This window comes from Lipotes vexillifer, unplaced genomic scaffold (genome assembly GCF_000442215.2).
Source record: "Lipotes vexillifer unplaced genomic scaffold, Lipotes_vexillifer_v1.1 scaffold496, whole genome shotgun sequence".
Classification (NCBI taxonomy): domain Eukaryota; kingdom Metazoa; phylum Chordata; class Mammalia; order Artiodactyla; family Lipotidae; genus Lipotes; species Lipotes vexillifer.
Genome location: NW_006786690.1, coordinates 821,186 through 843,856, shown reverse-complemented (window position 1 = coordinate 843,856; position 22,671 = coordinate 821,186). Strand labels below are relative to the sequence as shown.

General features: G+C 50.7%; 1 protein-coding gene across 1 annotated transcript in view; it reads right to left on the bottom strand.

The window, feature by feature from the left end:
- The window catches only part of SLC9A1 (solute carrier family 9 member A1), a 49,135-nt gene extending 33,091 nt beyond the window's left edge, over nt 1–16,044 (bottom strand). The window contains exon 1 of the mRNA XM_007459097.1: nt 15,461–16,044. Within this exon, the coding sequence (XP_007459159.1) occupies nt 15,461–15,812 (352 nt within the window). The 5' untranslated portion in view covers nt 15,813–16,044. The remainder of the gene's footprint in view (nt 1–15,460) is intronic.
- Nucleotides 16,045–22,671: the final 6,627 nt, after the last annotated feature.

Sequence of the window (22,671 nt, the reverse complement as noted above, 5' to 3'; positions counted from 1 at the left end):
TAGTCTGCCCCCCCCCCCCCCCCCCCCCCAGCTCAGTGGCACTGCACGCACCTAGAATCCAATCCAATGCCTAACCCAAGGCCCACGGGCCAAGCAGGGTCTGGCCCCCACCTTCCTCTCCGTCCTCACACCGCACCTCCCTCTTATTCCACCCCAGCTTCCTCAAAAACACTCTCCTCAGGGGCCCTGACCTTTGCAAGGTGGGCACCTTCTTGTCATTGGCTCAGCTCAAAAGCCAGCTCCTTACAGAGGTCTTCGCTGACGATCCAAAGTAGCACATCTTTCTCATATTTATTTTCTTCCGGACACTTATCACTGCCTGACGTTGTGTCCACTGTGCAATGCCCCACACTGGCCTGTGAGCCCCCTGACATCGGGAGCCTCCTCATCTTGCTCCCGGCTGTGTCCTCAGCACCCAGAAGACTGTCTGACGTGGGCTGGGGCGGGAGGTGGTGAGGCGTGTGCTACATATTAGACTAGGTTGCCAGGGAGGCCTCTCTGAAGAGACGGCATCTGACCCAGAGCATGAATAAGGCAGCCGGCCTGTGGCCATCTCCAGGCAGTCTTCCAGGTTGGGGAAAGCAAGCGCCGCGGCCCTACAGAAGGGGAAGGGGTCTGGCAAGGCTTGGTGTGTTTGAGGAACCCAAGAAGGTTGGTGTGAGTGGTGGGAAGAGAGCAGCAGGGAATGAAGGAGAGAGAGGAATAGGCCACACTTCTCCTGGATTTTATCCCAAGTTCATCAGGAAGCAACTGAAAGGTTTTAGCAGGGGAACACCACATTGTGAGTCACGTTTCTAAGCGACCCCACTGGGTGCTCTGTGGAGAGCTGATTACAGGCAGAGGGGAGTGGGGTCAGGAGGCCACTGGAGTCATCCGGGTTAGAGATGCTTGTGGCTTAGATAGGGAGAGCAGAAGTGGAAATGGAGGGAAGAGGAAAGCGTTCGATCCGTGGAGCCATCTGTCCACCAGCCCGAGAGGCCTGGCCGACTCTATATCCCTCTGGCTGGAGTTCTAGACGCCTGGGAATCCAGCCCAGCCCACCTACCCAATCTTATTCCTCAGTGAACCCCAGCCCAGACTTTCCCCCCAGCTGGCTGGGCCTCCTCTCAGCTGCCCAGTCACACCTGCAGCAGGTGCTGCAACCCTCACTTGACCTGCCACCTGCCCTCCCCTTATGAGGGTCTGGGGAAGGCACCTGCGCAAAGGCCCCGGCTCCCTGCTCATTCCAGCCACATTTCTCCCCTCTCTGAAGTCCTCCTGGGCTTTGAGGCAGTGGCACAGCAAAATCATCAAGCACTTAATTATTCCCTCTTCCACCTTCCCGAGGTAGCTGTAAGCTGGATAAAGGCAAATACCATGACTTGCACCCTTCGGGGTTGTCGTGACACTCAGACAGTGATGCGCTGTGTGGAGCCAGGCACTCAGTAGGTCTCACTCAACGGTAGCTTCCTACTTATCGCCTGCATATGAGGACACCCATCCCTGGTGTTCACTGTCCCATAGGGAAGCTCAGCTTCTCTGCCCAGCCAGGCACGTGGGTTAAATACGTTTGGGGGTGAGTGAGGTGGAGGGGATGCAGAATGCCCCAGTGGGTTTCAAAAGCAAAGTCAACGGCTCTGCATTATCTATGCTCTGCATTATCCACATCTCGTCTTTCTCCAGCTCCTCCCTCCGTGTGAAATGAGCAAACTCCTGCTTAACCTTCAAGCTCTGGGAAGCCTTCCCGATCCGCCCACCACCCAACTCCTCCCGTGCACCCACAGTCCTGTGGGCCCCTGCTGTGGCACTTCACAGCACATGGCAAGTGCCAGTTTCCATGTCAGCCGCTCCCATGAGGCTGGGATTATATTTATTCATCTTTCCATCTTCAGCACAGCATTTATCACGCACAAATCAGTGTTTACTGAGTGTGTGTCTCCCCCTCTTCCAACTGAAGGCCAAACTCAGACACTTCAACTCACAGTCTCATTTTATGCCCACACCACTCCTGGTGACATTCAGCCCTACCCCAACGTCCTCTGGCCCCCTTACCTAAAACCATCCTCCACTGCTATACTTCACTCTCATCTCATCTTCCTTTATTTTATTATTTTTTATTTATTTATTTTTGGCTGTGCTGCGCGGCTTGTGGGATCTTAGTTCCCCAACCAGGGATTGAACCCACACCCTTGGCAGCGAGAGTGTGGAGTTCCAACCACTGGACTGCCAGGGAATTCCCTCCTTTTCCTTTAATGTTACAGGACAGTGGTGACTCCCATTTCTGAGAGCTTATGATGTGCTCGGGGCTTTACAGACATTACCGCATTTGACTGGGAAGACTGAGGCTCACAGGGTGGGATGGTTACGAAGTGGCAGAATCTTCTGCCCTTAACGTTGGCACAGATCACCTGGAACCTCATCACAGCTGGGCCTATTTTAAAAATCCTCATCTGGGGGCTTCCCTGGTGGCGCAGTGGTTAAGAACCCGCCTGCCAGTGCAGGGGACACAGGTTTGAGCCCTGGTCCGGGAAGATCCCACATGCCGTGGAGCAACTAAGCCCGTGCGCCACAACTACTGAGCCTATGCTCTAGAGCCCACGTGCCACAACTACTGAAGCCCGCACGCCTAGAGCCCGTGCTCCGCAACAGGAGAAGCCACCGCAATGAGAAGCCCGCGCACCACCACGAAGAGTAACGCCCGCTCGCCACAACTAGAGGAAGCCTGCACACAGCAACAAAGACCCAACGCAGCCAAAAATAAATAAATAAATAAATTTACTAAAAAACCATCATCTATTCTGCAAAATTTAGTGCTTTTATAGCTATACATCAAATTGTCATACAAAATCGTGCTCATTAAATGTTTCAAGTGAAAAGTATTGCTACTCCAGCTAGGTGGTGAAAGGACTGTTAGGTAGGAGAAACAGCATAGGACTTCGAATGGGAAGCCCTGGGTCTGGCTTCAGCTGTGCCATAGTCAGGCTATGTGACCCTAGGCAAGTCACCTAACTTCTCTGGGCCTCAGTTTCCTCATTTGTAGAAAGAAGGACAGTAACTCCCCAAAAGGTTTCCTGATGCATGCCAGAAAGTGCTCTACCCACTTCATTAAAATAATAAATTTTGGGACTCCCCTGGTGGCGCAGTGGTTAAGAATCCGCCTGCCAATGCAGGGGACACGGGTTCGATCCCTGGTCTGGGAAGATCCCACATGCCACGGAGCAACCAAGCTCGTGTGCCACAACTACTGAAGCCCGCGCGCCTAGAGCCCGTGAGCCACAACAAGAGAAGCCACCGCAATGAGAAGCCCACGCACTGCAACGAAGAGTAGCACCCACTCACTGCAACTAGAGAAAAGCCCACGCGCAGCAACGAAGACCCAATGCAGCCAAAACTAAATAAATAAAATAAATTTATTTAAAAATAATAATAATAATAATAAATTTTATTTACCTGGAGCCACCTGCCCCCTGTGTTTAGCACAGCACTGGATGCCCAGCAGGGCATCAGTAAGTCTTGCTGAGTGATTTTTCAGTTGCTGGGAGATTCAAGACTCACAGAAAACAAGCTGGTATTTCTCCTCCTCCTGATCCTAGAAGGACTCCTAAGTGCCACCATTTATCATATGTTCAGAATGTGTCAAACCTGTGCCATGTATCTTACAAGGGTACACTCTCCCTGAATCCTCCCAACATCCCTGCCAGGTGTTACCCCATGTTGGGGCTGATCAAAATGAGACACAAACAGGGTAAAGTGACTTGCCCATAGTCAAGGTGCTACAGTGGTAGAGCTTAGATTTGAACCCAGGTCTGTCAAGTTGCAAAGCCTGTGTTCCTAACCACCATGTTTCCAAAGGAAACTGCTCAGGGACACTCCTCTGCAATCCAAAGGTCCTGCCTCAGGTAGAAGCTTCTGGCTGTGCCCAGCGAGCCCTGTTTCACTCGAGCATCTCATCTAAATCCTACCCATTCTTTAAGGCCTAGTTCACCAGTCACCTCCATAAAGCCTCCCTGATCCTCCCAGGCGGGAAGGTCTTTCTGCCTCCTCTAAACCCTCAAGAAATTCCATCTGCACCTTGACTCGTACCCACTTTCTACTGCCTAACTCCCCTGCACCTATACTGAATTTCTCAGACCAGTCCTTGAGCTCCTTGAGAGAAGCTCTTGGGCATCTTTGTTTGTTCCACCAGTCAGGCAGGTCCAGAAGGGTGTGGTAGGGTGCCAGCTCCCCTCCCCCACTGAGCTGTAATCTGAGTCTTGGGCTGGGCTCAGTGAGGTGAGCTGGCCCTGCCTCCACACTGGCATCCTGCCTACCTGGTACGGCATCCAGATTCCTGTGGGCCCTGGCCCCAGGAGATAAGATCTCATTCCCTGGTTTGAGGGCAAAGATGCTATAAAAAGCAGAGCACCCAGGCTCAATACTGGCTTGTGAAGGAGTACAAAAGCCTGAAGAATTTGATGGGTGAGGGCAGAAGCTTCTGGGTCCCAAGGCTTGCACTTGGTTCTCCTGCAAGGACCTGTATGACCAAAGCCAAATGGCTTCTCGGCCAGGAACAGCTCTTCTGATGCATAGTCCAGCACAAAGCTGCCGTTCCTTAGGCGTTTAGGGCCCACTAGAGAGGTACCAATGCTTAGATACCAACATCAAGGCCAAAGACCACAGCCCCTCCTCTTGGTCCAGCTCTTACTGCCTAGAGACCCCTGAGTTAGCTAACAGAGCAGGGAAAGCCCTCCCTGCCCTGCCGTTAATTCACTTGTGGCTCTGGGCACATCCTCTCTCGGCCTTAATGGGGAGATGAGAGGACTGGATCAAAACATCTCCATCTCTCCTTTGGGCCCTGGGGCCACAGGCTACGATAAGATTCTTTCTACCTCTAATATTCTACAGGTAGAATGATACTGTCTACTTTCACTCCCGGAAGCAGAGTCAGAGCAGGAGATGGGGGTCCTCAACCCAAGAAACAGCAGAGGCCAATCGGGGCTGCCTAGTATTGTGCCCTCAAAGCCTGTCCCCTTAAAAGGCAATGCCTTGTCTCTGCTGCCTCCAAGGTAGCTGCTTCCCGTAACAGAGTCTCAGAGGACGGTCTGGGCCCTGGCCACTTTAGGAAAAAGGGCAGGAGGACTGAGTTACCTCCCAGGGTGTCAGCTGAGCTCACCTTGGAAACCCACCAGAACCAGGGGGCAGAATGAACCCGGTACTTGCCCTGTCTACACTGGGCAGGGGGAGCCTGCTTCATCTGCTTTGATCCCCAATCCGGAAAAGTTTTTCTCTGCTTTACAGAATCATCTTCCCTCCTTTTCTCCTGGGACACAGCTTGTTCATTCTGACTGGATTCATTCCACTTGCCTAGAAGGAGTTCTGCAGTTCCCCAGGCAAACCCCTCTCATCCCAGAGGTAAGTACCACTTTGTCCAAGGAAAGCCCTTTACCCGTCTTCAGATTCCCACAGGACAAGGGCCAAAGCTCTTAACCTCTGGCCAGCGGGTGGGGGCACAAATCCTGCTGAGAATCTATGGCTACTATGGGCTTTCTTCCTCTGATACAAACACACAAATGTCTGCAGATATTTGGAGGAGGATGGTCCATGGGTCCCCTGAACTCCATCAAGAACTCAGAAAGAATCTCAGAAACCTAGATCTAGATCCTAGAAGAACAGCAGGTCCCCAAGTCCATTCTCCCACCTAAGCCAGGACCCCTTCAAACAGCAAGTCCCCCTGAGAGATGTTCCCCTTCTCCATCTGGCCCACTGCTCAAGATCAGCTCCTTCAGGGAGGCTTCCCTTGTCTCTCCCCCTCCTCTCTGAGCCCCTCTGCATCCTAGCCAGAGCCACACAACTTCCCACCTGTGCTTTCTCCCCTGTGTGTTGTCTTACTTCCCCAGCAAGAGAGCTGGCTCTCTGCAGACCCATTCATTTAACCCCATAACCCTGAGCTAGAGTTGGAGATGACCATTACCATGAACTTGAGAATTCTGTGCTTTGAAGCCAGTGCTCAGGATAGCAGTGGCCCATTCCCCCAAAGGATGGGGCTGTGGAGATCTCCTTCCGAGGGCCTCAGTCTGCCCAGGCCTCACCAGAGGAGGGGCTCCTCTGGGACCACTGCCTTTCCTGCTGGAAAGTCCCGGAGAGCCTTTCAACAACTGAAATCAATAGACAGGGAAACTAGGGCCCAGGGAGGCAAAATGACAGTATTCAAGAAAGAGGCAGAGCTAGGACTAGGACCCAGGTCCCTGATTCCCAGCCTGAAGCTCTTTTCCTTACACAAGTGGCTTTATAAAAACCAAATCCGGTTACAACAGCCAGGACATAGAAGCAACCTAAGTGTCCATCAACAGATGAATGGATAAAGAAGATGTGGCACATATATACAATGGAATATTACTCAGCCATAAAAAGAAACGAAATTGAGTTATTGTAGGGAGGTAGATGGACCTAGCGTCTGTCATACAGCCTGAAGTAAGTCAGAAAGAGAAAAATACCGTATGCTAACACACATATATGAAATCAAAAAAAAAAAAAAAGGTTCTCACGAACCTAGGGGCAGGACAGCAATAAAGATGCAGATGTAGAGAATGGACTTGAGGACACGGGGAGGGCGAAGGGTAAGCTGGGACTAAGTGAGAGAATGGCATGGACTTACATACACTACCGAATGTAAAATAGATCGCTAGTGGGAAGAAGCCACATAGCCCAAGGAGATCAGCTCAGTGCTTTGTAACCACCTAGAGGGGTGGGATAGGGAGGGTGGGAGGGAGACGCAAGAGGGAGGGGATATGGGGATATATGTATAGCTGATTCACTTTGTTATAAAGCAGAAACTAACACACCATTGTAAATTATACTCCAATAAAGATGTTAAGATTAAAAAACAAAAAACAACGAAATCCGGGAATTCCCTGGCAATCCAGTGGTTAGGACTCCACGCCTTCACTGCTGAGGGCACGGGTTCAATCCCTGGTCAGGGAACTAAGATCCTGCAAGCCTCGCAGCCAAAAAAAAAAAAAAAAAAAGATTAAAAACTAAAATCTGCCCTCACACTCTCACACTCATATATGCACAGAAAATTTCTGAAAAGATGCAGGAGAAAGTTAACAGTGGTAACTTCTGAGGAGTACGACAGTGGAGGTGGTCAGAGAAGTGAGGAGGAAAACTTTTACTTTTTACCTTAATATCCCTCTCTACTGTTGAACATGTTTTATTTATTCATATTATAAAAATAAGCCTGCCACAGAAAGGAGATTCTGGCCCCAGCCCACTCCCAACACACACAAAAACAAAGAGAAGACATAAGTCAACGTGTCTCGGTACAACTATAAATTAGCAAGACTGCCTTTTTGCATGGTTTATGGCACTGGGTCTCATTAATTCACAGTCACAGTGCGATGAATCTTCCTAGGAAAAGCTTAATTCAATTAGGGCTCTCGGCAGTTCCCTGACGAAGCTCTGGTAACTTGCTTTTACTTATACAAATTGAGAACTTGCTTTTACTTATACAAATGCAGAATTTCCCAGAGAGACCCCACCCAGCCCAGAGAGGATGCCCTAGAAGACCCTCCATTAGAGCCAGGCCGAGGGAGGCAGAGGGGGAGGAAGGCGGCTGTGGCAGCAGCATTTACACAGGTGCTGGCTGACACCTAGAGCATCACTCTGTGTCAAGCTGGTTTGTCTTCCTCAAAGTCTTCACACGGACACTATCTCTACACGGAAGTCACTCATGCACTTATTTGTCCCCCAAGTATTTAGGAGCCCTCCCTCTGTGCCAGGCACAGAGAAGAAAGCAAACAAAGGCTCTGCACTCTTGTAGGAGTCCTGTCCTAAGACTAGCTCTCTCCGTCCTGCTTGCTTGCCTAATTCCTCTCCATCTTCAAGACTGGCTCAAATTCCACCTCCTCTGAGAAGCCTTCCCTAACCACCTGTGCCCTCAGGGACTGCTTGTTCCCTCTGAACTCTGCCTCTGCCAGGAGTCCGCCGAGACCTCAGCACAGATGGACCATTTTCTCCAAACAGACTGGAAGCTCCTGGTGAGCCAGGCCTGGGTCTCACTCTTCTTGGTTCCCCAATGTGCCACAAGCTCAGAGCCCGCTGGCTGGTTTCAGCTGACCTGCCTCTACGACCCCACCTCGGACAGATGAATTGATTAGCTGCTCTCAGTCCTGGCTGGCCAACCCAAAGCCAGAGCCTCTGTGAGTCTGCCTGGCACACAGCAAGTGCTACGTAAGTGTTAGCTACTTATTATTTTGGTGAGCTCATAGATTCTGCCTGACACAGCTGTGATGTCACCTCTCCGCTTTTCAGTGGCCTGGTCTCAGACAGGCCCAGCGCTGTGGAAGGGCCAGTCTGGGCTTAGGGCTAAGTGTCCCCCAAGGGACCGGGAAGGGGACTTGGGAAAGAATAGGAATTCTCATCCTGAATCTCACTCAGAGCTGCTTAAGGCTATATGTTTTCAGGAAAGAGCTTGCCTGGGTAATTTGGGGAAACTCCAGGTTCCCAGCAAGTCAGTGTTAGAACTCAGGGGCCATGTATGACCTAACAGACCCCAAAACTGGCCCCTCATATTGAAAGAGCTTTCAGGGGAAGGAAATGAAGTCAGCACGATTCCAGGGAAGGGGGGCAGCCCACTGATCCCGGCCCAACTCAAAACTTAGTTAAAATTAGATTAGCCTGTAAGATTAAAAATACCCACACAGGGCTTCCCTGCTGGCGCAGTGGTTGAGAGTCCGCCTGCTGATGCAGGGGACGCGGGTTCGTGCCCCGGTCCGGGAAGATCCCACATGCCGTGGAGCGGCTGGGCCCGTGAGCCATGGCCGCTGAGCCTGCGCGTCCGGAGCCTGTGCTCCGAAACAGGAGAGGCCACGACAGTGAGAGCCTGCGTACCGAAAGAAAAAAAAAAAACCCACATATAATCACGGCCTGCCTTAAAGTATCAGTTGATGTTTGTTGGCATCTAAAGAGATGGTTGGGCCCAGCGCAGTGTGTGCAGACAATCTTGAGGAGACATGTCTGACTCAGACGTTTACAGGGGGAATGAGTGCTGCAGAAGGAGGTCCACACAGGCAATGGATGACTCAGGAATAACCCAGGTCCTGGGTTTGCTTAGTGAGCCTTCTCTCCCCACCACGGAAGGAAAGGGGGGGCAGGTGGAGGAGGTTGATAGGAGGAGGGAGGGAGGGAGGGAGGCAAGCCCGCCAGCTGTGTACAGGCTGTCATTCCCAAAGGGAGCCCAGGGCTACTGAGCTCCAATGCCCTGTCCCTCCTGTGTTTCTGAATGCCACCACCTCTGAGAAGGGCTATTTGCTTCACGGTAAGACTTGGAGCGGGGGGGGGGGGGGGGGGGGGGGTCACTGTTTCCCCCCCCAACCCAAGAAATGATCCACAGAGAGCAGCCAAGACTTGAAATGCCTTTAATCCTTCCCTGTTCAAAATGATCATGGGAAAAATAAAACTTTTGAACTGAAAGGGAATCAGGGCATGATGATGAAAAGAACAAGAGCTTCAAAGTCAGGCAGATCTGGGCTTCAACCCCACTTGTTTTCTAGCTGTTCAAGTACCTGACACAGCCTCTGAAACAGGAGCTTAATAAGTGACAGCTAATATAATTAACAAATATTTAACATAAATATTACAAATTAGGAAATGAGGGCTCAGAGTAGTGCCTTGCCTAAGGTCACACAGCTAGGCAGCAAAAAGCTAGCACCATACCATATCTCAGGGTCTCTTGACCCCTTCCCTCTTCTGCCCCATTCAGCATGTTTTCTGTTGTAATTCACTTCTCTGCCTCTCCTTTCTCCTCCCAGAGGGCCTACAACACATCAAGGGAAAGGAAAAGTTTCCATTTCAAAAGTTTGCTGCTCCGCAGACTGTGAGAATGACAGGTCTCAAGGCTGAGTCAGCCTTCACACTCTCACACACTTTCTTCATACAAATACAGGCATGCTTGAGGGGTTAAGAACTTGGAGTTAAGTTGGCCTGGGCTCCAGACCAACCCAAACCACCATGCTCCTTTAGCCCCTCACTCCTCCAAGAGCAAACAGTGTCTCTCCTGTCAACCACTCAAGTTACCAACGTGGATGTGCCTGGTCATTTACTCTAGTTAAAGACCCTTGGGACCTCTGGTCGCCCTTGATCTTCACAACGACCTGGCCAGGCAGGAAAGAGGACACGGCCTTGGGTTAGAAATCCAGGGATTGTGTCCTCTGCCACTTACTTGCTAAGTGACCTCAGGCAGGTCACAACCTGGGGCTCGGTTTCCTTAGGTGTAAAATGGTTACATCAATATCACCTGCTATTCTAACCCACAGGACCATTGAGAAGATCGGAATTAAATACTGTACACGCAAGTGCTTTGGAAACAAGTTACAATACTAATGAGAATTACTACTAAACTCCACCTGCCTTACAGGGCTAAAGAGAGTTGTGTCATCTGCTTCCAGCACAGAGGCTGCCTCTCAGGGGATCCTGCTGGGCCACAAGGGTAACCAAAAGCAGCCCAGTACCCTTCCAGCCCAGAAGCAGGAGATGGTAATCACAAGGTTAGCCATCCCCTGCTGGGCAAAGGAAACTACTCTTTAAGTGGCATTCCCCTGCCCAAGCAGGGAAGAAGCAAGCTCAGTCAGACCACTGAGAGAGCAAAGAGATGGCAGGCAGGGTCACTAGCAGAGGATAAGGGATAGGCCCAGCCTGGCTGCGGGATTCAGGTACACATATGTGGACTCACAGGAACAGAGGATGGGCCCAAAGCCGGCACAGAACCCCTACAGCTTTCTCAGGGCAGGGAGAGGGCTTCCACCATCAACAAGTGCCAGCCCCCAGAGGGAGTCCTAAAATCCCGGAAGGCAGGTGCAGTGAGCTGGGCACCCACCCCATGCAGGGGCCCAGGCATCTGCTGAGGAGGACGTGAGGGGCAGGAGATGCAGCTGCACCCTGAGAGGAGACTGTGCCAAGGCTCAAACAGAAGATAAATGGCAATTCAGCATCACAGCAGATAACCCCTTTGGGCTGTTTCCTCATCTGTGAGACAGAGAGCCTTTATCTCATAGGATGATAGTAGGAATTAAATGAGATTACTTTTATAAAGTGCCTGACACCACTCTGTAGATACTCAATAAATGGTAATTCTTACTAAAACACACACCCCCCCCCCCCAACAGAAGAGATGTCACAGGGCAGGCTAGGCCTAATGCCAAAGTTGTGGACAAACAATAAGGGATACGGTTTTAGGGGAGAAATGAAAGCAATGGCTGTGGGCTGGAGTGGGCTGGGAAGACCGCCCAAAGTGGAGGAATCTGAACAGGCCCTGAAAGCTGCCACAGCACGTTGGGCTCTGTGCTAGCATTCCCACGTTTGGTCTCTACATCAATCCTGGAAGGTAGAGGTGGCATCCTTACCTTCCCGATGAGGCAAGTCAGGTTCAGAGAAACCAGGGGCCTGGTCACACAGGTACCGAGGGGCAGGGGCAGAGCCCAGGCTTTTGTGACAACATCTGTCCTTCCCACCAGAGCTGGAGGGGCTAGGTGGGGCGGGAAGGAGAGGCAGGGTGCACCTCATGGGTGTTCAGCTGAATGAAGTCCAGGCGATATGACCACCAGGGGCCCTCTAAGTGTCCTGGAGCCTCAGGACACACATGTCCTACCTGAACCTTCTTCCCAGTCCCCAGATGACCTCCCCTCCCACTATCCTGCACTCACTCAGCTGTTTTCCCAAAGAGGAAAAGGTCACCTTTTTCTTTTTGGAGAGTTCCATCTGGGCTTCTAGAGACAGTTTCAAGGTGACCTTTAAGTTGTTCCTCTCTCCTTCTGAGAAGTGAGAGAGGCGAGTTCTAGTCTTACACAGGAAACCAGTTGCTGGGTCTGATACCCACGCACGTGAAGTGGGCCATAATGATCCCCATCTCCCCTCCTCACAGACTTGCTCCAAGGAGGAAATGGCAGAACACACCTTGCAAACACCAAAACCAGAAAAAGTTATAAGATGTGAAGGGACAAAGGAAGGTTTTTTTGTCTCTGGTCAGGAGACGAGATGAATACCTGCTTCACAGGCTGCCAGGAGTTCCGGGTCCGGGATATGCGTAAACAAACGCAGGGGGTGCCAGTGGTGAGCTGGGTTACAGTGAGGCTCTCCCTTGAAACAGGCACTGGACTGAGAGCCAGGTAAACAGGGACAACACGGAATTCATGCAGGGTCCAAACCATAATGTGAGGCGGAGGTGGGGGAGGGGAATGGGCCTACCTAAGGCTTGGAGTCATTCTCAGAGTTCTCCCAATAGTCTAACCCCAACTCACGTCACGAGCCCCTCCTCACTAAGGAAAAGGCAAGAATCCCTGGCTGTCAGAGAGAGAAAAAAGGCCCAGAGACGGGAAGTGACTTGCCTAATGTGACCCACTAAGTCACGGAGAAAAGAATCCAGAAGCACCTACTCTAGAACTTCAGCTCTCACCCCACCCTTCCCACATGCATCTCCGACAGTATCTACCTGAGGCTCTGCTCAACGATTAGGACAGGAGTGAGAACTGCACACAGCACCTTCTATTTTTAAAGGAGGGGTAACTTGCAAGGGAAGCAGCTGCCCCAGATGACAGAATGAGGCCTCCAACATGCTGAATGAGCTCCTGCCCATGCTGGGGTCTGAGAATAGATAGGTAACTGATAGTACAGAGGGAGCATGGCCTCGGCACACACCCCATCCCCCAAGTCGGTTGGTGCCATGTCCCCTCCCCACAGGACCTGCTCTGGAGGCAGCTTAAGTGAAGGAAGAACAAAGTCAGTAGGACTGACTTTCAGTCCTTCCTGAAACCTTAGGGAAGGACTGCTGATGGCAGCCTAGGTTGAGAGATTTGTAATCCTCCAGCCTCAGAGGAAGACTGTAGGAGGGGCTGAGGTAGGGATGCATTTACCTTAGGTGGTTAAAATACCAACAGGAGCAGCTGCAACTCACTGAGTGCTTCCTATAGGTACAAAGCCAGCTTTATGTGCGTTAATTTCTGTCATCATCACGCCAGCAGCATTATAGCTAGATACTATTATTTCCCCCTTTTTATATTTGAGGAAACTGAGGCTCAGAGAGGGTAAGTGGCAGAGTGGTGCCAACCTCAATTCAACACTGCAAAGGGGAAGTTCCCCGGTGGCCTAGTGGTTAGAATTTGGGGCTTTCAACTGCCGCAGCCCAGGTTCAATCCCTGGTTGGGGAACTGAGGTCCCGCAAGCTACGTAGCCAAAACAAAAAAACAAAACAAAACAAACAAACAAAACACTGCAAGGTAAAGGGAAAAATGGGCTTTCACTTTTTGCCACCTGAACTGGGACCCTTAAGATCTTTTGGCCATCTTTCTCTCTACCCTCTTCCCAGGATGGCCAGATGCTAGGGCACTCCTGTTTTCAGAGGCAGAAAATTGCCCTATCAAGCCAGAGACACAGTCTCTTGGAACTACAAATGCCCTTGGAGATCATATCCTGCCTCCTCACTTTACGATGAGAAAACTGTGGCCCAAGGGTGAGTGACTTGCCAGGGTTACCCAAGTCAGTGGAATGGCAGAAATGTCAGACCTGCAAGAGGCCACAAAGATCAACTGACAAGTGGAGAGGCAGGACTGGCCCAAGGTCACAGAGGGAGGTGGTATAAGAGGCCAAGTTTCCTAACTTCTAGACTGATACCCTTGTCATGGCACCACCTCTGCCAGCTGACCAGGGTCCCGGGCACAGTTTTGGCGGGGACAAAGCAGGCCAAGCCTGACCCCATTAGGATTAGAGGTAATCAGGCCTCTGCAGAGACAAACTCCTGACTATCCAGAGTAGGATCTTTGTGGTCATGCTGTTGACCCACCAGAAGGCACTGAGACCCACAGTGTGTGCATTAGCCTCTAATGCCCTAACACAATGCCAGGTGAGGGGGTTGGAAAGAGGAGGGCAATTTATAAATAGTGCTTATAAATAGTGCTCTTCCTGGTCTCACACAGGCAAATGACACATCAGTCACTTCAGCTTCTTACCAACAAATTAAGACACAGGGTTACATGATTCAACTGATATGGTAAAATTTAGAGATTCTTGCCAGTTTCACAGGTGGGCGAGACCTGCAGAAAAAGGCCCCAGCTTGTTCAAGGTCATGTATTTGTCAGAATCAGTACACATGGCTCCCTTTGCCCAGGCCTCGATTTTTTTCCGGGAAGCTGGCTGCCATCAGGGGATAGGTGCTGGTGGCCCAGCTCCATGTGCAGGCCTGCTACTGTCACAGCACCAAAGCCCCGTATCAGGAAGCCAGCTCCTGGATCAAAACAGAAGCACGAGTGCCCTCCTGCAGCATGTCCCAGAGCCTGCCTCATACCAGCCTGGCATCACCACTGAGCTCCTGCATGTCCTTGGGAAAGCTGCAAGGCTTCCTGCCAAGAGTCACAAACTCTCCAAACCCAAACCAGCAGAGTTCCAGGCCCCCGTGCCTTCCACAGCTAGCTGGGGGCTAGAAAAGCAAAGGCAGCTTTCAACCCCCCTCACCCCCTGCCCCCCGGACACCACTTCAAGGGGCTTCTGGGCTATGCAGGCACTGGTGAGCTCCATCAATCACCCAGTAGAACAGAGTGCTCAGGCCTAGCAGGGTGATAATCCTCTGGAAGGGAACAACTTTTCTGTTTCCTTCTCCCAAAAAGAACGTTTCAAAGTCTCTTCAGATCAGAACACGCTGAGCTCCTCCACCTGTCCCTCTCCCTCTTGGATGAGCAGCAGGCAGGCCAACATGACAGCACCTTCAGACACAGCTGGGTGCAACCTGGAGATGAGCTGGGGCCAGACCAAGCTCGACCCTCCTCCACTCTCCCTCCACCCCCAAACCAGACTTCAGGAATTCCCAAGGCCCCTGTCCCATAAACTGTATAAGGAATGTCATTCCCAGGCAGGAAACTGACTCAGGGGCTCCTGACCAGCCTGGGCAGGCAAAGCTGACAGATAACACTCCGGGGATGAAGGAAGGTGAGGATATGGGGATGCCTCATCTTCCACCACACCTGTAAGTCTCCAGCACACAGGTCCCCCACTACACTCAAACTCCTTAGACAAACCAAGTAGAAACAGCCTCCATCCTGGAACACCCTCCCATGAAGCATGTAATTACACTGGTCGCTGTTGACAGAGCGGACTGTGCCACTTGCTGAAGACGCTCCTGTCTCACACAGCTGGGTGCCTGGCTCCCCTCGGGGTCTGTCCCAGCCAGAGGAGACTTGCCAGGCCTGGAAGCCTCGCTGAAGGTACCTAGTACCTGAAGCATCCCATCCTCTGGTCCTGCTCTCTCCCATGAACAACGCTGGCTCCAATCTTAGGAGGCCTCAGACCACAGAGGCCACAGAGCTCCAGTTTGAGAAGGACCACGATGATGGGATAGAGGCTGCCTACTTTACAGGAGTTGTCCAGACCTTTATTCCTAGGCAGCCTCAAGTGGTAAGGATGGTTCAAGAAGCTCATTAGTTTGGTGGCGGCGGAAGTGTTGGGGGCGAACTTCACTTACCTATCTTCATAAGGCAGGCCAGCAGGATCCAGAGGGAGATTTCGAAGGGTGTGCGCACGTGTGTGTAGTCGATGCCCAGGACTGGAAAGGCCTTTCGAGATTTCAGGCTGTGTTCAGTGAAGGAATGGTTAACAGGGCGGCTCTCGGGGGCAAGCTCCGGTGGGGCGGTGGTGACCTCCCCAATGGAGCGTTCCCGTGGCGGCTCTGAGCCTCTGATGGTGCTGGCAGTAGGGCTGGGCTGGAGGCCATGGCTTCTAAGAACGGGTAGCAGCCCCACCAAGGCTACTGCCACGAGCAGCGAAGGGAAGATTCGAGGCGGAGAGAGGCCACAGACACCAGACCAGAGAAGCATCCTGCTGCCACCCTCGACCCTTAGCAGAGTGAGAGTAAGACCTGGGACATAGGTGGCAGGGGGTCAGCAGAGGGGGAAGAGAGACTGGGGGAGTCACTAATCAAAGTTCATGTTTTAGAGATGTGTTTTTGTGGAAGCAGTCCTCTGGAAGTGGAGGAAGGCTGGGTTCACGATCTAGAGCTCCAAACTGGGGAAGAGGAACAAGGACTCAGGACCGTAAGAGAAGACCAAAAGGTCTGGAACTCCAGGCCTGGGAAAGGGGGTGGGGGAGGGGAGAGACTGCACCCTACGGACAGAGGAAGGGACAGGATGGGTTGGATCCCAGGCAAGGAAAAGGAAAAGGGAGGGTGGGGACCCTCGGCTGCGGAAAGTGACTGATGAGCTGGGACTCGGCTAAGGTAAGGGGCAGGGAGCCTGAGCTAAAGGAAGGGGATCGAAGGGGGTGAGACCCAGTCCAGGAGAAGAAGAGAGGGGGCTGAGAGCCCAGGCTGCGAGGAAGTGAAGCCAGAAAGTGGCCGGGAGTTTCCCCACCCAAAGAAGGACCGGGTGCAGGCGCGCCGGGCTGAGATTCCGGGGAAATGGAAGGAGGCGGAAGGCGGAGGCAGGCGGCCTGGCGAGAGGGCGCCTTGGCGCGCGCTGAGGGCGGCTCGCGGTGGGCCAGCAGCGAAACGCCCCTCCTTGCGGCCCCGGCGCCGTGCTGCGCTACGCCCTGGCCCAGCTTCAGGTCCTCCGCGTCCAGCTCTACTCCCAGTTGCAGCCCCGACCCCAGCCCCGGCGGCGACGGACTGATGCCTTTCTGAGCCCGGCGCTGCCACTTATAGGCACCAGCGAGCAGCCGGTGCAGCGGGCTAGAAGGACCTGTCAGCGCCCGCTCAACGCAGCGACCCCTGTCTCCGAGGAAAGGAAGTATCGCGTCGAAAGAGAAGGGAGAGTCAGATGGCAAAAAAAAAAGTCTGGAATCTACAGAGATTCTGACTAACATGAGTAAAATGCTCTGCTATTTACAAAGCGCCTTCACATCCACATCCACATCCACAGTCTCATGGAGACTCCCCAATAATCTTGTGAAGGATGTATTATTATCTTATACATTTAGTTACCATGTTATCTTGAGCAAATTACTTAACCTCTCTGTTGCACAGTTTTCTCATCTGAAAAAGTGGGGATAACGGGAGTACCTATATCAGCTGCTCTGCTGTAGTATAGTATATGTGATGACTAAATGAGATAATCTATGTAAAGTGTTTAGAATGGAGCCCAGCATATAGAACAATTATTATGGTTCCACTTTTGCAGATGAGGAAACAGGTAAAGAGAGTTCCTTAACTAGTATGTAAATAGTTATATCGGTTTGGTAGGGTTACTGTAACAAAGTACCACAAACTGGGTGGCTTAAAGAACAGAAATTTACTGTCTCATATCCTGGAGGCTAGAAGTCTGAAGTCATGGTGTCAGCAGAGTTGGTTCCTTCTGAGGGCTGTGAGGAAAAATCTGTTCCATGCGTCTCTCCTAGCTTCTGGTGGTTTGCCAACAATCTTTGGTGCTCCTTGATAACTCCAGTCTTCACGTGGTGATCTCCCTGTGTCTCTGTCTCTGGGTCCAGATTTCCCCTTTTTATAAGGTTTCCAGTCACACTGGATTAAGGGCCCACCCCAATGACCTCATCTTAACTCGATCATTTTCAATAACCCTATTTCCAAATAAGTCCACATTCACAGGTGCTGGGGGTTAGAACTTCAACATCTTTGTGGAGGACACAATTCAACCCACAGCAGCAGTGGAACTGAGATTTGAACATATAGTGTTGTTGGAATTTGTAAGATTTGAGAGACCATGACCATACACTGGAATCCTTGGAAAGCTTTTAAACACTATCATTGACTGGGAGCTTCAGAGGTTTGTATCCACTTCCTCCAGGGTAGTGCCCAAGCAAGATGGATAGTTCTTCAAAAGTTTCCCAAGGTGATTCTCAACTAGGGTTGAGAATTATTGAGATTACTGAAATGCCACCCTTGTTTTGCAGAAGAGTGAATCAAGGCAGAGGAAGTCCAAGTGACTAGCTTGAGATCACAAAATGATGTCAAAGGGTTTAGTTCAGTTTAGCAACTATTTATGGGCCTCTTGACAAGGCTTTGTGATGGGCTTTGGCAACACAGACATAGACATGGGGAGGAAGGAGGTGGCAGTGGTTAGGAGGGGGCACAAAGTGGACACAACAAGGGCTTCTAGGGTGCTGATAATGTTCTCTTTCTTTACTGGGTGGTGGTTACAAAGGTTACACAGATGTAGCTGTTCTGTGATAACTCATTGAGCACTCATGATCTGTGTACTTTTCATGAGATATGCTCTCCCTTCACATAAAAGTATATTCAAATGCTATTAGAGTGATGTGATTGTGACTGAAGGTGCCAACATTAAACTGAATTCTCTGTATTTCACATTCTCCTGGCACAGGTCCAGCCATTTGGGAGATGACAGAAGAGCCTAGAAAAGCCTTCAGAGAAATCCAAGGGCCTTGTGTCACCTAGCGCAGATGAAAGGAGAACATCAGCTATAATGGAAATAACCAAAGAGAGGAAAAGCATTTAGGACAAGGATCAGAACAATGACATTATGCCTCACATGGTTCGGTCCTTAATAGTTTACAACCAAGTGCCCCAAGTGTCCTTAATAGTTTACAACCAAGGGCCCAGGTTTATCAATGATCCAAGTCCTGGTGCTCAATAAATAGTAGCTATTATTCTCATTTCCATTTTACAGATGAAAAAACTGAGGACTCAGAGACATAAAGCCATTTGGCCAAGATCACACAGCTATTAGGTAACAGATCCAGGACTTAAGTCAGTTTTCTAACATCTTAATCCAGAGCTCTTTCAAAACACCACAGGTTCAGTGTAGAAAAAAGGAGGCAAAGGTGGGGCTAGTGGAGGGACTTTATGCAGGTGACATGGGCCAGAACCCTGAGACCTACAGTCCTTTCCAGTCTTCTTATTTTTTTGCCATGCCGCGTGGCTTGCGGGATCTCAGTTCCGAGGGATTGAACCCAGGCCACAGCAGTGAAAGTGCCAAATCCTAACCACTAGACCATCATGGAACTCCCAGTCCTTTCCAGTCTTGAGGTCAACATTCACCCATGCACTCTGATCCTCCTCACTCTCTGACTCTCCCTCATTCCGGTCCTCAGTCAGTCCTTGGGTGCCAGCCTTGGAGGTAGCAGATCCCATGAGAACCAGGAAATAGCAGCCCTAAGATCCTCCACAGCCTGGAGAAGGTTGTATCAACATGACAGTGCCAGGAAAGAGCCCTTGGGAAAAACCACCTGGGACAGCCCGTGGCCAAGGCCTGGCCTAGACCAGGCAGTATAGCATAAGAATTAAGATTAAAAATCTAGCCAGATTGTCTAGGTTCAGATCCCCACACCACCACTCACTAGTTAGAAGACCTTGGGTAACTCAGTCAACCTCCCTGATTCACTGTTTCTTCCTCCATCACATGGAAACAGTAATGCCAATATCATGGGGCTGTTCTAAGGGTCTTAGCCAGTGTACATATGGAACTCAGGGCAGCAGCCAGCAAGTACCACATATATTTACCATCTTTATCTTTATTTATATGTACTGAGGGCCTCAAATGTAGACTTTCTGTGTTAGGGCCACATGAAGTCATACATTCAGACACAGAAACACAGGCTAGAAAGAAGTCCCTCACATCTGTGAAACTGGTCCCATCATCAGACCACTCCCCCTGTGGTATGCTATGAATTTAATAATTTTATGTAAATTATATTGCTGTGTATTCTGCATGTTTTTTAAATTTTATTACTTATTTTATTTATTTTTGGCTGCTTTGGGTCTTTGTTGCTGCATGCGGACTTTCTCTAGTTGCAGTGAGCAGGGGCTACTCTTTGTTGCAGTGTGCGGGCTTCCCACTGCGGTGGCTTCACTTGTTGCGGAGCACGGGCTCTAGGCGTGCAGGCTTCAGTAGTTGTGGCACACGGGCTCAGTAGTTGTGGCTCATGGGCTTAGTTGCTCCGCGACATGTGGGATCTTCCCAGACCAGGGCTCGAACCCGTGTCCCCTGCATTAGCAGGTGGATCCTTAACCACTGCACCACCAGGGAAGTCCCTCTGCATGTTAAAAGCATGATCTTGTTGACGGTAATCAGTTAAAATATGCTGCAATATTTGTAACCCTGTTTTAGCAAGTCCTCTTTTTTTCCCCTGGCCACCCCATGCGGCATGTGGAATTTCCTGGACCAGGGATTGACCAGGGATCGAACCCATACTCCCTACAGTGGAAGCACGGAGTCTTAACCAATGGACCACTAGGGAAGTCTAGCAAGTCCTCATTTTTTTTTTTTTGCAGTACGCGGGCCTCTCACTGCTGTGGCCTCTCCCGCTGTGGCCTCTCCCGCTGCGGAGCACAGGCTCCGGACGCGCAGGCCCAGCGGCCATGGCTCACAGGCCCAGCCGCTCCGCGGCACATGGGATCTTCCCAGACCGGGGCACGAACCCGTGTCCCCTGCATCGGCAGGCGGACTCCCAACCACTGCGCCACCAGGGAAGCCCAAGTCCTCATTTTTTAACCATTGCAGGCCCACATTGCTCTTGACTCAGAGGGGCCATATATCTGCAGACTCTTCTCCCTGCAGATCCAGAACAGTCTCAGGATGCCTGGGCCTGGGTGGTAATCCCCCTTGCTTAGGCCATCTCTGCTCCTCAGTCCCCCTCATTGAATCCTTTTGCTAAAAGTAATGGGAATTTTATGGAATTGCTATAGCTATGACAGATACATAGCAAACAATGTGTGGTGCTTGGAAAGATCCTCTGGGCCACTTACTAGCTGTACATCATGAGCAAGTCATATTTTGTTTATGTCACTCAGTTTATTCACATGTAAAAAAAGTGGGTGAGGTCAGAACACCTGCCTTTAAGGTTAGTGCAAGGATTAAATGACTGACGTATGTCAAACTCAGTTCCTTACACATTATTGGCACTCTGTAACTGAGTTCATTTCCTTATTTCCTTTGTTATATAACATCACAGCCCTGCAAGGCCCTCTTCTTTTTTTTTAATAGTCCTTTTAAAAATATTTATGTATGTATGTATGTATGTATTTTGGCTGCGCCGGGTCTCTGTTGCAGCACGCGGGATCTTCTCTGCAGCATGTTTAGGTGTGGCATGCGGGATCTTCAGTTGCAGCATGCAACCTTCTTAGCTGCAGAATGCATGTGGGATCTAGTTTCTCGACGAGGGATCGAACCCAGGCCCCCCGCATTGTGAGTGCGGAGTCTTACCCACTGGACCACCAGGGAAGTCCCAAGGCCCTCTTCTTTCAGTCTCCCCTTCACTCACTTCACTCCAACCACACTGCCTCCTTGCTATTTCTCAAACACTGCCAGCCACACTTCTACCTCAGGGCCTTAGCACTTGCTGTTCCTTCTGCCTGGAACACTCTTCTCCAAATATCCACTTGGCCTACTCCATCACATCCCTCAAGCCTTTCCACAAATCTTCCTTCTCACCACTACTATGTGGTGACTCCTGATACATCCCCTACCTGACCACTACTACCACTACCACTCAGGCCCAGCCACCTTCTCACATACGATATAATAAACCTATTTACTGTGTTTATTGTTTACTGCCATTCCCCCCCATAGGATGTGAGCTCCAGGAGAGCAAGAGAGCCCTAATGAATGAATGAATGACAGGGTATATTACTCGCACATGAGAAAACTAAGGTTCCAAGGAGAGAGTCAGTTGTGGCCACAGAGCTGGGAAGAAGGGGAGCCAGGTGAGAATCCAAGTCTGTCTGACTCTGAAATCCAAGCTTTTCCCACTTCTCCGGGCTGATAGCCAGCATGAAAAAGCATGCAGGTCCTCGGCAACTAGGAGAGAGTTGGTAAGGAGGTAGAATTTGTGATGCAGTGAATGGCTTTTAAGCTAAAGTCATAATTCACTCAATAAACATTTAGCACCTACTGTGTGCAAGTCCCTGTGCTTCCTGCCGTGGGAGACTTGACTATGAATCTGATCAACATCCATTGGTGAACTTGAAACTCTTATATCTACTCACAGGCTGGAAGTCCTGTGGGCATCTCCATCTCTACAGGTACTAAACGCAGCCCCCCACCTTCCCCTGAACTTGCTACCAATCCACCTTCTCAGGTACAGATTGCTTGGCCCTGCTGGAAACATTAGGATTTAGTAGGCTGGAGGGGAAAGGCCCAGGGTTTGAATATTATTGAGTGCCCTTGGGAGATTTTGATGCAGATGGTCCTGTCCACACTTTGGAAAACTCTGGCCTGGACTATTAAAGTAAACTTTTTATTGTTCCCTCATCCAGTCTGTGCTATACACAGCTTTCAGGGAGAACATTCTGAGCCATGGTCCCCCTGTTTAGACAGCTGCAGACCCCTTTCCTAACATGGCACTCAAGGGCCTTCACACATTCAGGGCCACAAACTTTTTTTGCCCTCTAATTATTTATAAAGACACTTGAAAGTGTAAAGATAATATAACAAACATCAAACTTTTTACCTTTCTGAATTATCAGCTGTTACAGTTTGTTCTATTTGCCTTCAATTAATTTTTTTACAGACATCTGCACTATTTTATCAAATTTTAAAGTCTCTTTGAATCTTTGCTGACATCAACCTCTATCAAGAATGTAACGTAGGGCTTCCCTGGTGGCGCAGTGGTTGAGAGTCCGCCTGCCGATGCAGGGGAGACAGGTTCGTGCCCCGGTCCGGGAAGATCCCACATGCCGCCGCGGAGCGGCTGGGCCCGTGAGCCATGGCCGCTGAGCCTGCGTGTCCGGAGCCTGTGCTCCGCAATGGGAGAGGCCACAACAGTGAG